At 38.9% G+C, this 13896-nt stretch overlaps 1 protein-coding gene across 2 annotated transcripts in view; it reads left to right on the forward strand.

The window, feature by feature from the left end:
* TMEM131L (transmembrane 131 like) overlaps positions 1-13896 on the forward strand; it is a 169964-nt gene that overhangs the window by 81575 nt on the left and 74493 nt on the right. For both annotated transcript variants that reach the window (XM_044224637.1, XM_044224638.1), the window contains exons 4-7: positions 3785-3853; positions 8591-8714; positions 9748-9864; positions 10720-10830. In XM_044224637.1, the coding sequence (XP_044080572.1) occupies positions 3785-3853; positions 8591-8714; positions 9748-9864; positions 10720-10830 (421 nt within the window). The remainder of the gene's footprint in view (positions 1-3784; positions 3854-8590; positions 8715-9747; positions 9865-10719; positions 10831-13896) is intronic.

Below are 13896 nucleotides of genomic sequence, written 5' to 3' on the forward strand. Positions count from 1 at the left end.
GGAACTGTATTTGTTGTTGTTTTATTTTTTATAGAAAGAGAAAAGAGCTGAAGTTTCTGGAAAAAAAAAAAAAGATAAAAGAGGAAAAAACTCAGATAATCTTAGGTGATCGTATTCTTTCCAAATATCATGTGTAGAATTCCTTGTCCACATGTCCTGCTGGTGAGGTAGGAGTCAACACTGGGATGGCCAGTGTCCTCAGAAGGGCTAAGAGAGTGTGGGGGGCAGGGTTCCTATAAACAAGAGCTCCCTCACCTCAAATAACCGTCCCCTCGACGTCCTCTCCCTGTGCTCCTGTTAGGGAAGCAAAATGGCTCTTTGTTTATTTTCCTCTTCTCATAAAGGGCTTTTCCTTAGAATTATCTTGTTGGTGGGACTGGGGTGAAGATTAGAAATATGTGGCATGAATTTATCATTTGTTTTTGTAAGATATCTGAGTTTCTTTTATGCCAGACGAGGGGGAATCCTAAGAGTGAAAGAGGGCAGGTGAGCTGTGGCGTAAGGGAGGCATTCACGCTATTGAGGGCACACATATGGAAAGGTTAATGCTGACTTTTTGAGTAAGGGAGAAAAAGGAGGGAATTTTGTCTTTTACTGCTGTAACTCCTAAGGCTTAAGTTACTTGGATGTCATCGAGTTGGAAATGAAACTTTGGCATCTTTAAACACAGTGTAATTTCTTTGCCACCAGTGATATTTGAGGATGGTTGTCGATGTCCACAGTTGGCTTAATTTTGGCAGTTTGCTCTGTCTTTTCTCCCTCCAGTCTTTAACAAATACTTGAGGGCGTGTGTGCCTGAGCGGCTATTGTCCAGGGCAGTATCTACACTAAAGCAGTTTTATCTTTGAGAACTAACTTTTTAACTCAAGGCAATGATGTTAAAGCTCCTTATAACTTGATCTCCTTTCCAAATTGTCAAAGTCAAGTGAGCTGAAACTGACCAAAGAGAAAAAATAAATCTGTTCTGTGAGTTTTAGAGAGAAATAGTGACATGATTTTACTTCTCGATGATAAAATTAAATTTTTTTTTTTTTTCTGAAGTTAGGGAAATACTGACCATGTGTAGTTTATAGCTTTAAGGTGGACCTTACATAGCTGACTTCTGTTGGGTTTGTTAAACTTCCTGATTGTGGGATTTAAAAAATCTCTTGTTATGATAGGGGATGGCCCAGATTTATGTTTCATTTGTTCTCTCTCTTTTTGGATGTTAAATAGTTGTTTATTTATTTATTTAATAAACATATAATATATGTTTATATTTCATTTGTTCTATTCAGAGAGAATTACTGCTACCCATTTGGGACTTTTATTGCTTTTTTTTTTTTTCAAGAATACTTTTTTTTTTTTTAAGATTTTATTTATTCATTTGACAGAGAGAGATCACAAGTAAGCAGAGAGGCAGGCAGAGAGAGAGGAAGGGAAGCAGGTTCCCCGCTGAGCAGAGAGCCCGATGTGGGACTTGATCCCAGGACCCTGAGATCATGACCCGAGCCGAAGGCAGCGGCTCAACCCACTGAGCCACCCAGGTGCCCCCATTTGGGACTTTTAAATCCCCAGGTCAGCTCTGACTTAAACTCGATCGGCTTCTCCATCTGCTATCATTACTTTTCTTGTCAGGTGACAGTCTTCCTCTTAGTAACATGATCTAATATTTATTGCACTTTTAACTATGTGCCAGGCACAAAGCAAAGGCATTATTATCTCATTTCAACCTCAGGATAATGATATGGTAGATACTGTTGCCATCTTCATTTTAAAATTGTAAGGCTGGGACTTGTGAGAAGTGATTGACCTGCTCAGGACTAGAGAGTGGTGACCTTGGGCCTGGAATTTAAGTTTGTCTGCATTCTGAAGCCCAAACCCTCACCCAGCCACTAGACTGCCTTGGTTCCTTTGGTGTGTCCTGTGAACTTGGATAAGCCTGAACTACATACTAGCTTCAAGTTTCTGACCTCAACAGACCTGCATTGGAATTCTGGCTCTCTTAGTAGCTATGCGATCTTGAGTGAATTGCTTAAATCCTTAAAACCTTGTCTTTATTCTGAAGTTGGGTGTGAAATCCAATGTAAGTCCACTTTCGGTGCACAGGACAGAGGAGACTATAGTTATTTTGCTTAATACTTATGCAGTAGCCTGACTTTTCTAAGACAGTTTTTGGCATGTGAAGTTGCCTGTTTTGTTTTTCTTCTGGGATGCTGAGCCCTGGCCAGCTCAATCTGATGTTCACATTTCTTTACATCTGTCCCTTACTAGGATTCTCCGAAACATTTCTGGAGGCAACTAGGTGAGTTAGTGGCCTTTTTGTACACAAGCTATGGAGGGAGTCCTGGCCTTTTGGGGTTGGAGGGAGACCAGTAATCAGCATGCCTCTTCTCTGCTCAAGTTCAACACAAATGGAGAAGTGGCAGAAGTTGGGCTGGTGAAGACTGAACTGTCCCCTTGATTTAGATAGGGGCAGTGAAGTGGAGGGAAGAAGGGAAGATTGCAGCCAGGATACTCCCTGTCAGATGAGGGTTTGGGAGGAGTTCTCTGGTCTCTGTGTTGTCTGCACCTTAAGGGAAAATGGGAGACCAGCTTGCTGAAGGTCACAAAGCTTCTATTGGCCAGTGGCTCTGAAACTCAGATGTCCACTCCTGGACCCAGTCTTGGGACCATGTTTGGTGGAGCGCTAGGTGGAAAGATTGTATTTTGGAAAGTTTGCTGGAGTTTTTGAAAATAGCTACACTTGTTACATTTTGGGGCTCTTCAGTTAAATGTTTTTGAATTACATGGCTTTTAGAAGGTCATATAAACCGGGTGCCTGGGTGGCTTAGTTGGTTAAGCATCTAACTCTTGATTTTGGTTCAGGTCTTTATCTCTGGGTCATGAGGTTGAGCCCTGAGTTGCACTCTGTGCTCAGCATGGAGTCTGCTTGAGATTCTCTCTCTGTGTCTCCCCGTCCCCCACCATGTGTGCATGCTGTATCTCTCTCTCTCAAATAACTATTTTTTAGAAAATAAAATGTCATATGATGACTGATAGTTTCTTGGTGTATATATCACACATACACACATACACATACATATACACGTGCTTTACATTTTATGTCATTAAGTGTATTTATGTATGTGTATGTATATTGTGTTATTATGTTATACATATTTTTTTTCTTCTGTTTGTTTTCTTTATATGTTTTTTGGTATGTTAATTTATGTCTTGGTTCTAAAGAAAAATCATCGTAATGATTAAGAACTGCAGAAGGATGTGACCTGCCATGTGAGGTTTTATGTAATGATTATTCTTATAAATACAGATTTGGTGATGGTTTCAGCATTGAGGAGCAACCCTGTCTACACTCCCCCATCCTTTCCCTGCTACAGATAGTCTACTAATTTAGAAACCAAATCTCTTTCCCTCTCTAGCCCCTCACCCCCACCCACCTTACATGTATGCCTTGTCTTGATTTAATGTTTATGAAAATAGTCATGTTACTCAAATGCATCCAGAAATGAAGCCTATTAAAACTTATATGCAGTCCCATTTTTTGTTGAACGCTTACAGAATCTATACATTTGATATGAAGTTACATTAACCATCATCTAAAAGTATCTTAAATTTTTGCAGCTGTAGAATTATATTAGACTTCTCATAACTCAGTTTTTACATTTAAAACCAATTTAGACTCATCTATAAGGAAGGAAAATTATAGCTCATGAGAACCATTGGCCTAAGTATATATTCTTAACTCGGCATTTAAATCTCAAAACTACCACAAAATTAATCTGTCTTGTCTTTTCTTTTTTAGCTTTTCAGACAAACTGTTCAGTGGAAAGGGCTTACATTTTCAGCCATCAGTTCTAGATTTTGGAATTCAGTAAGTATCTTTTTTTATAAAACTTGTTTTATTTACAATTTTTGTTTTCAGGATATCATTTATATATACTTAAATATATTAATATATTTAAAATGTATTTATATATAGCACATTTATATATCTATAAATAAAATGTTAAATACATTTTAAGTATATTAGTAATATGAGGGATATTGATCCAGGGACTTGTTCAGAGGAATATTTTTGTGGAAGGGAGAATGTAAGATTGTTTTAGTCATTTCTTCAGTTTTTTTTTTTTTTTTAAGATTTTATTTATTCATTTGACAGACAGAGATCACAAGTAGGCAAAGAGGCAGGCAGAGAGAGAAGAAGGGAAGCAGGCTCCCTGCTGCTGAGTCGAGAGCCTGACACGGGGCTCCATCCCAGGACCCTGAGATAATGACCTGAGCCGGAGGCAGAGGCTTTAACCCACTGAGCCACCTAGGGACCCCGATTTCTTCAGTTTTTAATAAATACTCCTTAAAATGTGATTGGAATTTAATAAGAAGTGATTGAAATTTAATAAGAAGTCAATATTAAGTGACTGGAATTTAATAAGAAGTCAATATTGTTTTTCTGTAGCAAATCAAGTTATTTTATAGTGAAAAACACTATAAATATTGATGGTTTTGGAATTCTTTGCCTTAGATCCATTTGCTTGTTTTTACTGCTTGTTATGCTTTGTTATGCACAGTGCAGACATTAGTTGCTCCATTCAAGACTTTGGAACGCAGTGGGAAAGACAGCATATAAGCTGCAGTTACTTACTCATCCTAAGTACAATGATGCCCTCATCACGTTCAGAACTGTGAAGACGAAGGGAACGTGACTTGATTGTTGGTTGAGGGACGAATCTGGGAACTTGGAGAAGTTAGGAGAAGGGCGATGCTGAGCAGAAGGGAGAACTGAAGGACTCTTGTAGGCTGTAATGCTTACAGTGGTTGAAGTTGGAAACCTCGGGTGTTAAACGCCCTGGATTTAGAATGTCTTGACTCTGAGGAGATACTGTGCCACGTTCCTAGAGTTTCAAGTATGGAAGTAAAAGTGTTTCAGGTGTCAGAGCCCCGCTTCCTTCAGCAGCCTGGAACATTTCATTTCATGAAGAGCTGTTTTGAGTTACAAGAAGAGTTAGGTGAGTGAAGTAGGCATGGTGCTGGGAGAGCTTCTGGGACGCCCTCCTTGACTCATCGGGACTGCCTTCTTGCCCTTTCCTTCTGGTCAGCAAAAGGTTAGAGCTGCCGTAAAGGAGAAGGAATGTTAAACGTAGAATTAAGTACCGTGTTGAGCTTTGAATGGTGATTCTGTAAAGGGAATAAGAGAGGAAAGTGGGAAGGGTGCTGGCTATCTTTACAATATTCTATGTGTCTGCCTCTTTGTGTTTGAATTTGCACATTTTTAGTGTTCAGTAAAGAAGTGTTCAAAGCTGAATTTATGAAAAAACTTCACTGGTTTGAGATTCTGAGAGATCGCTTTACTTAGGTGAAAAGTCTTTATTGTAAGCGGGAATTTTAATGCAGGACCTACTTTTACAAATACATACATTGTCTATTATATACAAATACAACATTAATACCTACAAATACAACATTGTTTATTACATTGTATGTTAACTAACAAATTTAAATAAAGATATGGAAGAGAAAAAAGAAAAAAATATTACAGTCTGGTAGACATTGTAAAATGAATAGTAGTAAGTACAGTTAGATGAGGGTGACAACTCCAGTTGATGGGATGCTGGCTATGATATATTTCCTCTTCAGTAAGATAAAAGTCCTGAGAAGAGTGCACATGGATGGATGATTGTCTTGGCTACAAATGTTAACTGGCTATTTGCATCCCTTTCTGGCCCTGATAACTGGAAGCAGGTTGAAAAGCAAATGTTTTAAATGTTTTATTTACAAAGGTTATCACTCTTTAGCCTTGTCTCACCTTTGGATGATTCAGTTTTGTTTGTGTAGTACTTTGTAGTTCTCAAAGTACAGTTGTATCTCTTGTCAGCTGAGTCTTCTATCAATCCTAGAAGGATAGTGGAATACTGGGGGGGGCAGGCATTATCTGAGAGAGAGAGAGAGAGGCAGAGAGTTGTATGTGTGTCATTTTCAAATTGTACTTGAGCATGAACTACAGATGCTCATGAATTTGGTGCATTTCACTAGAAGTGACAGAATAAGTCTTCTCCAGCACATACCTTTTTTTTGGTGAGCTCTAGGATATGATTATGGGAATAAATTATTTTTTCTAAAGTTTTTTAAAAATCTCGGTAAGAACAAATGGTAACCTAAATTAGAACGCTTCTTTTTTTTTTTTTTTTTTGAGATTTTATTTATTTATTTGAAAAAGAGAGAACATGAGTGGGGTGAGGGGCAGAGGAAGAAGCTGGCTGCCCACTGAACAGAGAGCCCAATGTAGGACTCAGTCAGGTCCTGGGATCATGACCTGAGCTGAAGGCAGATGCTTAACCGACTGAACCACCCAGCCATCCCAGAACACTTCTAAAATTAGTCAAATTCTTCCTTACTTTTTACATATGGTCTATTTTATAGGCATTAGATTCAAACTTCAGCCAGAGAGTTCTCCTGATTTCTTCACTGCCTTTGTTCAGCTTTTGCTATTGTTTATTTCAGAGTTGACCTTGGGCAAACCCCACCCCTTTTCATCACTGCTGTTTCCCTCTGGGATGAAGAATCAGGATTTGTTACTCACCTGCGTTCTGCCCACTTCTTAGGGTTTATTGTAAGGGTTAATATTCCGCTGGTCCGGAGATTAAAAATGCTAATCATTCATAAGAGATTTTAATCATTCTTTTGTAGTATTAAATTAGTAGAGTATCTTCCAGTTGTCACTAGTGACTGAAATTCTTATCCTCATAACACTTTTAAAAATAGAATTAAAAATAGAATAAAAATAGCACAGTGGTAACTAGGTCTGCGCTAGGTCTGGTGAGGTTTCTAGTGGATGTAGTCATGGGGCTCTGTAGAATTGCAGTTTGGGGTCTGATTTTCTAAAATGTTTTTGTTTGGGCAATATCTGTATTTTTTTAAACTAAACATCTTGTATTCCAATGATACAAAGCTTTGAAGATAAGTAGTAGTAACTTTGCTGATTGAGCCTTGTATTTACGTAAAACGATGAAGTCTTTATTTATTTAAAATGATGAAGTCTTTATTTAACTTAACTTAGTGAAGGGAGAAGGCAAATGTGAGCCCAGTACACCCAAAGCAGAGCTCTCAGAGGTGACCCCTTATGGTAATATAAAAAATTTTAGTTGTATTAGATAAGAACATTAAAAAAATAATAATAATAAAAAGTTTAAAAATCAAGTATCACATTAGTGTGTATTTTATTTGTAACTGGATGTAAAGGACTTATTTTTTAAAATACACATTGGTTGTATTAAATTTTCAGTAGAGACTTGTGATTAAAAGTAGGAAGTGTGGGTACCTAAGTGGCTCAGTCAGTTAAACATCCGACTCTTAATATCGGCCTCTGGTCTTGATCTGAGGGTCATGAATTCCAGTCCCGCACTAGCCTCTGTCCTGGGCATGAAGCTTACTTAAGAGAAGAAAAGGAAGAGGAATATGAAGGATTTGATGGCGGGATATGGTAGTTTGGAAATCCCATTGTCCATAAGACAACATGTACTTCATTTTCTCTAAAACACACAGTTCTTGGTATCAGAGAAATCAGAATAAAATCAGAGAAATACAAGTATAATGTAGATGAATTTTTAACATAGAATATAGTTTTATTTCTAGGCCATGTTAAGGAGAGTGGTATATTTGGGTCTCTGCTTCTGACGAGGGCATTACATCTGGAGAAGGGGCTTCAGTGAAATGTATGTGGCTCTCTGTGTATGGCCATGTGACTTAACTGGTAGGAATCTGAGGGTAAGGATTCCAGGGACCATGGCAGGGAGGCGGGCCCAGGTGGGCCAGTGATAGCTCCATTCCTTTGCGGTTCCTTTGCTCTCCTTGCAGTGGATGGAAAAGAGGAGGAAGGGAAAAATCAACATGAGCATCCTCATCAGTGAGGGTGTTCGCTGGAAAGCAGATATCCTTACCTTAGAACGTGAATGTTTTGAAATTATGTCTGAAAGTTCTCTGTGCGTCTGTCTGTGGAGGGAGGAGCCAGAGCTTTCATCAGAATTTTCTAGAAGTCTCATGATTCAAACGGATAAGAGCAAGCACTGGAAAGTGCTGCTGAGTTTGGTTCTCAGAAGAATGGTCTTTAGCAACAGTTAAGTTTTTCCTTTCATGAGACAGGATAAAGTCTCTTTGTAAGTAGAAATCCATTCCCCCCAAAAGCCTTTTTAAACTTATCACTCAGAGAAGAAACTCTCAAAAAACCTGGGTTTTTCTATGAGTACAGCTTCTTATCCAAACCTGTTTTCCTTTGAATTAGAGCCCCATTAGGCAAGTACCTAGTTCCTACTCTGTATTTGCAAGCGTGTAACGGCCTCTGCGGGTCGAATTCTTCCAACACCAAAGTCGGAGAGGTGTTACCATTGGTTGGCCTAAGTGTCTCATAAAAGAAAGGATTCTTTTAAAAGGCTTTGACTTGTGAATTAAATGTTTTATTAATAGCTGGATTTAATCACTGCTGCTTTTAGCTTTAATGAACACCAGCAGCTTTCTGGGTTGAAAGCATATACATGGTGCGTGGGTGGAGCGGTGGGTGGATGGCCGTATTTACGACCACACAGTCCATTGGTTTTTTTTCTCCTTGTTCCCCTCCTAGGTTCCTGGGTCACCCTGCAGCAAAGATTCTCTATGCTTATAACCCTAGTAGGGATAGGGAGGTCGTGGTGAATTCAGTGTTTACAGCTGCTAGACATTTTCATGTGCCTCCTGTTCATTGCAGGGTAAGTGTTGATATACTCTTGGAAACTATGCTGTGGGAGGCTGCCAGGTTTTCTTGCTTTCTTTGGCCTGCATTTTTGACTTTCTGCTCCCTGTCTCCCCTTTTCCTGCTACCCATACTCTTTCCTTCTGCGTGTTTGCTTTAGCGTTTATTTTTTCAGTTGTCCATAATTTTGGTGGCTCTTGATATCTCCATGGGGAAAAAAAAAGTTTGGAGTCTAAACAAGGTATAATGTTGTATATCTAATAGGACTTTTTCATGGTTAAAGAAACTTAATATTATGGGTCTTGAAATGACGACAATTGCTGAACCCTTTAGTAATCATTACAAGTTTTTAGAATTGTGATCTCTGCCTGGAGAACCTACTAGAACAGGACTCCTTTCTAAATATAGGAATAGGAAGGAGTGAATGGCTTCCTATAAAGGTAATAGGCAGCAGAGAGCTACCAATCCCTGTTCTTCCTCGTTGTTTAGATTTCAGTGGTCTTTAACATTGAGTGAAGATCCCAGTTACTAGTAGGTTTTATTTGTTTATTTAGCTTACTTATGTCTACCCGATACATTTTTTTCCTTTTAAATATGGGACCGAGGAGATGGTGCAGTAGGAGCCCAGTATTTTGTTTATGATAGTCCAGATACACGCAGCTCCTGACTTTCTTTAGGAATGGTCAAGTTTGTACATTGGTGACTCCTTTTACTTAAGTGGAGTTAGAACTGTGTTTGGTAAAGGCCATTGAACACATGGGTGCAGAAGTGGAAGGAAAAGGAAGAAGGTGAGGGCATAGGATTCCCAATCTGAAGTGAAAGGACTTGGCAGCTGCCTTGTGGTCTGTCTGTGGTGTGTTCTTTGAGAACATTCTCTTCGATTGTTGGATTTTGATCTATTTGGTGATTCTCAGGGATTCATGATACTTCTGAATCAAGGGTACAGAATAGGCATCTCTTAAGGGGAAATTGTCAAAAAAGGAAATCTCTGAAAGACATTTTTTTACAGAGGTTCATTCCAAATGGCTAATTTGGTACCTTCCCTTCAGGTAATTCCAGCAATGGGGAAAACATCCTTCAGAATTATTTTCTTACCTACTGAAGAAGGAAGCATTGAAAGTTCTTTATTTATTAATACCTCCTCCTATGGAGTCCTTCCCTATCATGTAAGTAACTTTCCCCTCTCGTCCCTTGATTTGGTTGTTGATTTAACAGGGGGGTTGGGTATTTTATAAAAGACTTTTGTAAATGTTGCTGCCAGGTTTATGTCATTAGAATGCAAGATTGTTAATCATGTAAACTCACCAGCTTTCCCGCTTCTTCTACCTGCCATGCTATACACAGTTGGCTGTCTTGAGCCCAAAGCACAGAGCTGTAACTCTCACTATGGATCTTTGAAGGGCATTGGAACAAAACCAGGAAGTCTACCATATTATATTTTTATTATAAAATTGAGTGGGCTTTCAGAGCTCTGCCCTGACCTCATGCACAGTCCAGAAGGAGAAGCTATAAAGGCAGTCCCTAGTGCTTCTGCCTCCTTCCCTCCTGGGCTCGGGAATATTTCTGATCAGGGGATATGGATTTCATGTTTTGGGGGGACCAGTTCTCGGGGAGTTCAAGGCACCAGGGATGGAGGGTGAAGAATTTTTTTGTTGTTGTTCAGGAAGTAGTTAGGAATATTTATCTTAAGTGGTATCTGACATCTTTAATAGGATGTGACATCAAGCCAAGATCTATCATTTTTGTGGTTAGTTCTTACTGGTTTCCATTAAACACTTGGTTCCATATCAGAAAAATTGTTTATTTCTGCAAAGGTTTGCTACAGTGAGGAACATTCAGCTTAAATATAGCAACTTTTGTTGCTTTCTTTTGTAAACAAAAATACATGTAATAATTGGATTAATAGAGTCTTACAGGCCACAGTGGTGAATACAGATTTCCTTTCCAAAGGTATTTTAACATTATGGCAAATATGTTTCAAAATGAATAGGGGAGTAATTAACTTTTTTTTTTTTCGGAAGGTATCTGGAATTGGCACTCGAAGAGTCTCTACAGAAGGGTCTGCAAAGCAGCTACCAGACGCTTACTTTCTGCTTCCACAGGTCCAGAGCATTCGACTTTCACAGACACAGGTAATTTTAATAGATTTATTTTGAATTCTGGTACGCACTAAACTTTGTAGTCCTCTAAATTGAGGTATCTTTTGCTGCCCTTTTTATATAGGATTGTTAGAGATGTTAAACTCAGCAGGTTGCAGAATTGGGATTTTACTATTTTTTTGCTTTTTTGGAAAAAATATCCTGATATATATAGAAATAATATACATATGTGAAATGTTGGTGAAATCTACGTACTTCTTGTGAAAAGCTGTTTAGTCTATGGTGTTGCTTTCCCATAGTTAGCTTAATCTTGTTTTTGATCATTTGAAATGTTTCCAGTTTCTCATTATTATTACCATTAGGCCATGTACAAGTTTTATAAGTTTCTTTATTTCCTTTTTGGCTTACCTATTTCCTTGGGGTATGTTTTGTAAGGAGAGATTCCATAGTTAAAGAGTATGAACCATTTTATAGAGCTTGTTAAATCTTGCCAGATTGCTTTTCAGGAAGACAGAACCTCTGTGGTCACCAGTAATGGTATTTTTTTAGGAATGTCTTACTGTCTTCCCCTCTCCCTGCTTCCAGTCTTTCCTGAGTGGATCTCAGTGGAAAGAAATGTTGTCGATGTTTTAGAGTGTGTATCCAGTCGACCCTTGAACAGTGCAGGGGTTCTGGGGGCCCACCCTCTCTGCAGTTTAAAATCTGTGTATAACTTTTGACTCCCTAGAAACTCAACTACTAATAGCCTACTGTTGACCAGAAGCCCTACAGATAACATAGTTGACTAACGTGTTTTCTGTGTTGTAGATCTCATATACTGTATGTATTCTTAGAAAAAAGTAAGCTAGAGAAAATGTTATTAAAATCACAAGGGAAAATCCATTTACAGTACTGTACTCTATCAAAAAAGAATTTGGGGGCGCCTGGGTGGCTCAGTGGGTTAAGCCGCTGCCTTCGGCTCAGGTCATGATCTCAGGGTCCTGGGATCGAGTCCCGCATCGGGCTCTCTGCTCAGCAGGGAGCCTGCTTCCTCCTCTCTCTCTCTCTGCCTGCCTCTCTGCCTACTTGTGATCTCTCTGTCAAATAAATAAATAAAATCTTTAAAAAAGAAAAAAAAAGAATTTGTATATAACTGGACCTATATAGTTCAACTTCTATTGTTCAAGGGTCAAGTGTAATAATAATTTAATGTTCTTTCAATATGCATTTCATTAATAGGGTATAGAGTTTGATCACTTTTCCCCCCTTGACTTATTTCCTGGTGACTACGGATAACTTCAGAAATGGAGAAAACTCTTGAACCAATGTAGGATGAACTTTTCCACCTTACCTACCCTTTTTTCCTGATTAGTGAATAAAGAACATTGCTTAGAACTTTGTGTGGGTCACAGTAGTATCTGGGACTTTCCTTCATTCAGTAGTCTTCTTGAGCCTCTACTATGGGCATGCACTGTTTTAGCATTTCCATCTTCCTAGAGCTTCCATCCCAGTGGGAAGACAAGCAAAACTAATTTACCCGAATGGAATGTCTGGGAGATTTGTCATCATTTTAGATAATTCTTGGGGATTTTTAGTATTATTATTAGTATTATTTTTTTAAAAAAATTTATTTTATTTTTAAAAAAGATTTTATTTATTTATTTGACAGTCAGATCACAAGTGGGCAGAGAGGCAGGCAGAGAGAGAGAGGGGAGGAAGCAGGCTCCCTGCTGAGCAGAAAGCCCAATGCGGGGCTCGATCCCAGGATCCAGAGATCATGACCTGAGCTGAAGGCAGAGGCTTTAACTCACTGACCCAGGCACACCTATTATTTTTATTTTTATAAAATTGAATAACACCCCTTCCTAGGACTTTAAGGACAATTACTTAACGTTTGCAAATTTGGATTTGGTTTAAATCCTAAAACCAGTGGGGATCTATTGAAAGGTTTCAAGCATAAGAATAGCATGATCTGACTTGCATTTTTTGTAGGGCTTGAAAGGCTGGAGTAAATGTGACTTGCATATGCTGATAGCGTAGGTTTTTCCTGCTGTACATTTTTAGCCTTATCTCAGCAAAGGGGGCCCACTGCGAATGGCCAGGTTTCTCTGGTTACTGAGACTGGAAGCTTTGAATGCCAGCTTCTGTATTAGTGGTAATAAAAGTATTGAAACAGAGACAGGTGTTCAGATATCTTAGTTAATAGGGGTTAATTGAAGGAAGACAAGGCGGTAAGTAAGGGAGAGAGGCCTCTCGTGGCCTCTCCACAAGATCTGCTGGAGACTTTGTTATGAAGAGAGCTTGCACGTTAGGCGCGGTACCTGGCAGACCTTGTCTGCTAGCTATGATGCCCACTGCCCTTTCTTGGGTCCAGGCTGTCATCGTCTCTCTCCCAGGCAACTCAGATGGACCCGTAACAGACCTGCCAGTGTCTACTCTGGCCTTTTCAAAAGTCTCTGTCCCCCAAATGCAAATTGGACCACACGTGGGATGTGATAAAATGCACTACATTTAAGAGTTTGTAGCTAAAACTAAAATTTGGGGGGCTGATCTTTTGTTAGAAACCAGTATTTTGAAGATCTGAATATCAGAAAATATCTCTTAAAAGGTGACTATTTTAATCTATTTTTACTGTGATTCAGAAAAAAGGAAACTATATTTTTCAAGGCTTACTATATCAAAAAAAAAAAACGAAACCCTACAACATTAGACTAAAGAAATCATTATGGCACTCCTCAGAAAAAATTCTGACTGTGATATTTCTGCATGGAAACTACATACATATATTTGTGTGTTGTGTTTTAAGTGGGCATAAAATTACCAGCTAACCTTCCTCAGAAAGAAATGTCTTCATTTTGATATTCTCTCTGTCTCAAGTTTTCTTCATTGTTTTTTTTGGTCGAGAACCCAACATCTGGGTAGTGGTTGAGTTCAGCTTCCTTCAAAAGGGGTTAGAGGGTCTTTTTATGAGAAGGTACTCATAAAATCACCTCTGGCTCAGTTTAGAGCTGGAAGGTAGATCTGCTAGAAGGCTGGGGAGTAAGAAGGCTTAGGCAGAAATTAGGATGTCCTCAACTTTGCTTTCACTTACCTCCTTGGCTCCAGATGAAAAGAAATAAC

This window comes from Neovison vison, chromosome 11 (assembly GCF_020171115.1).
Source record: "Neovison vison isolate M4711 chromosome 11, ASM_NN_V1, whole genome shotgun sequence".
Taxonomy (NCBI): domain Eukaryota; kingdom Metazoa; phylum Chordata; class Mammalia; order Carnivora; family Mustelidae; genus Neogale; species Neogale vison.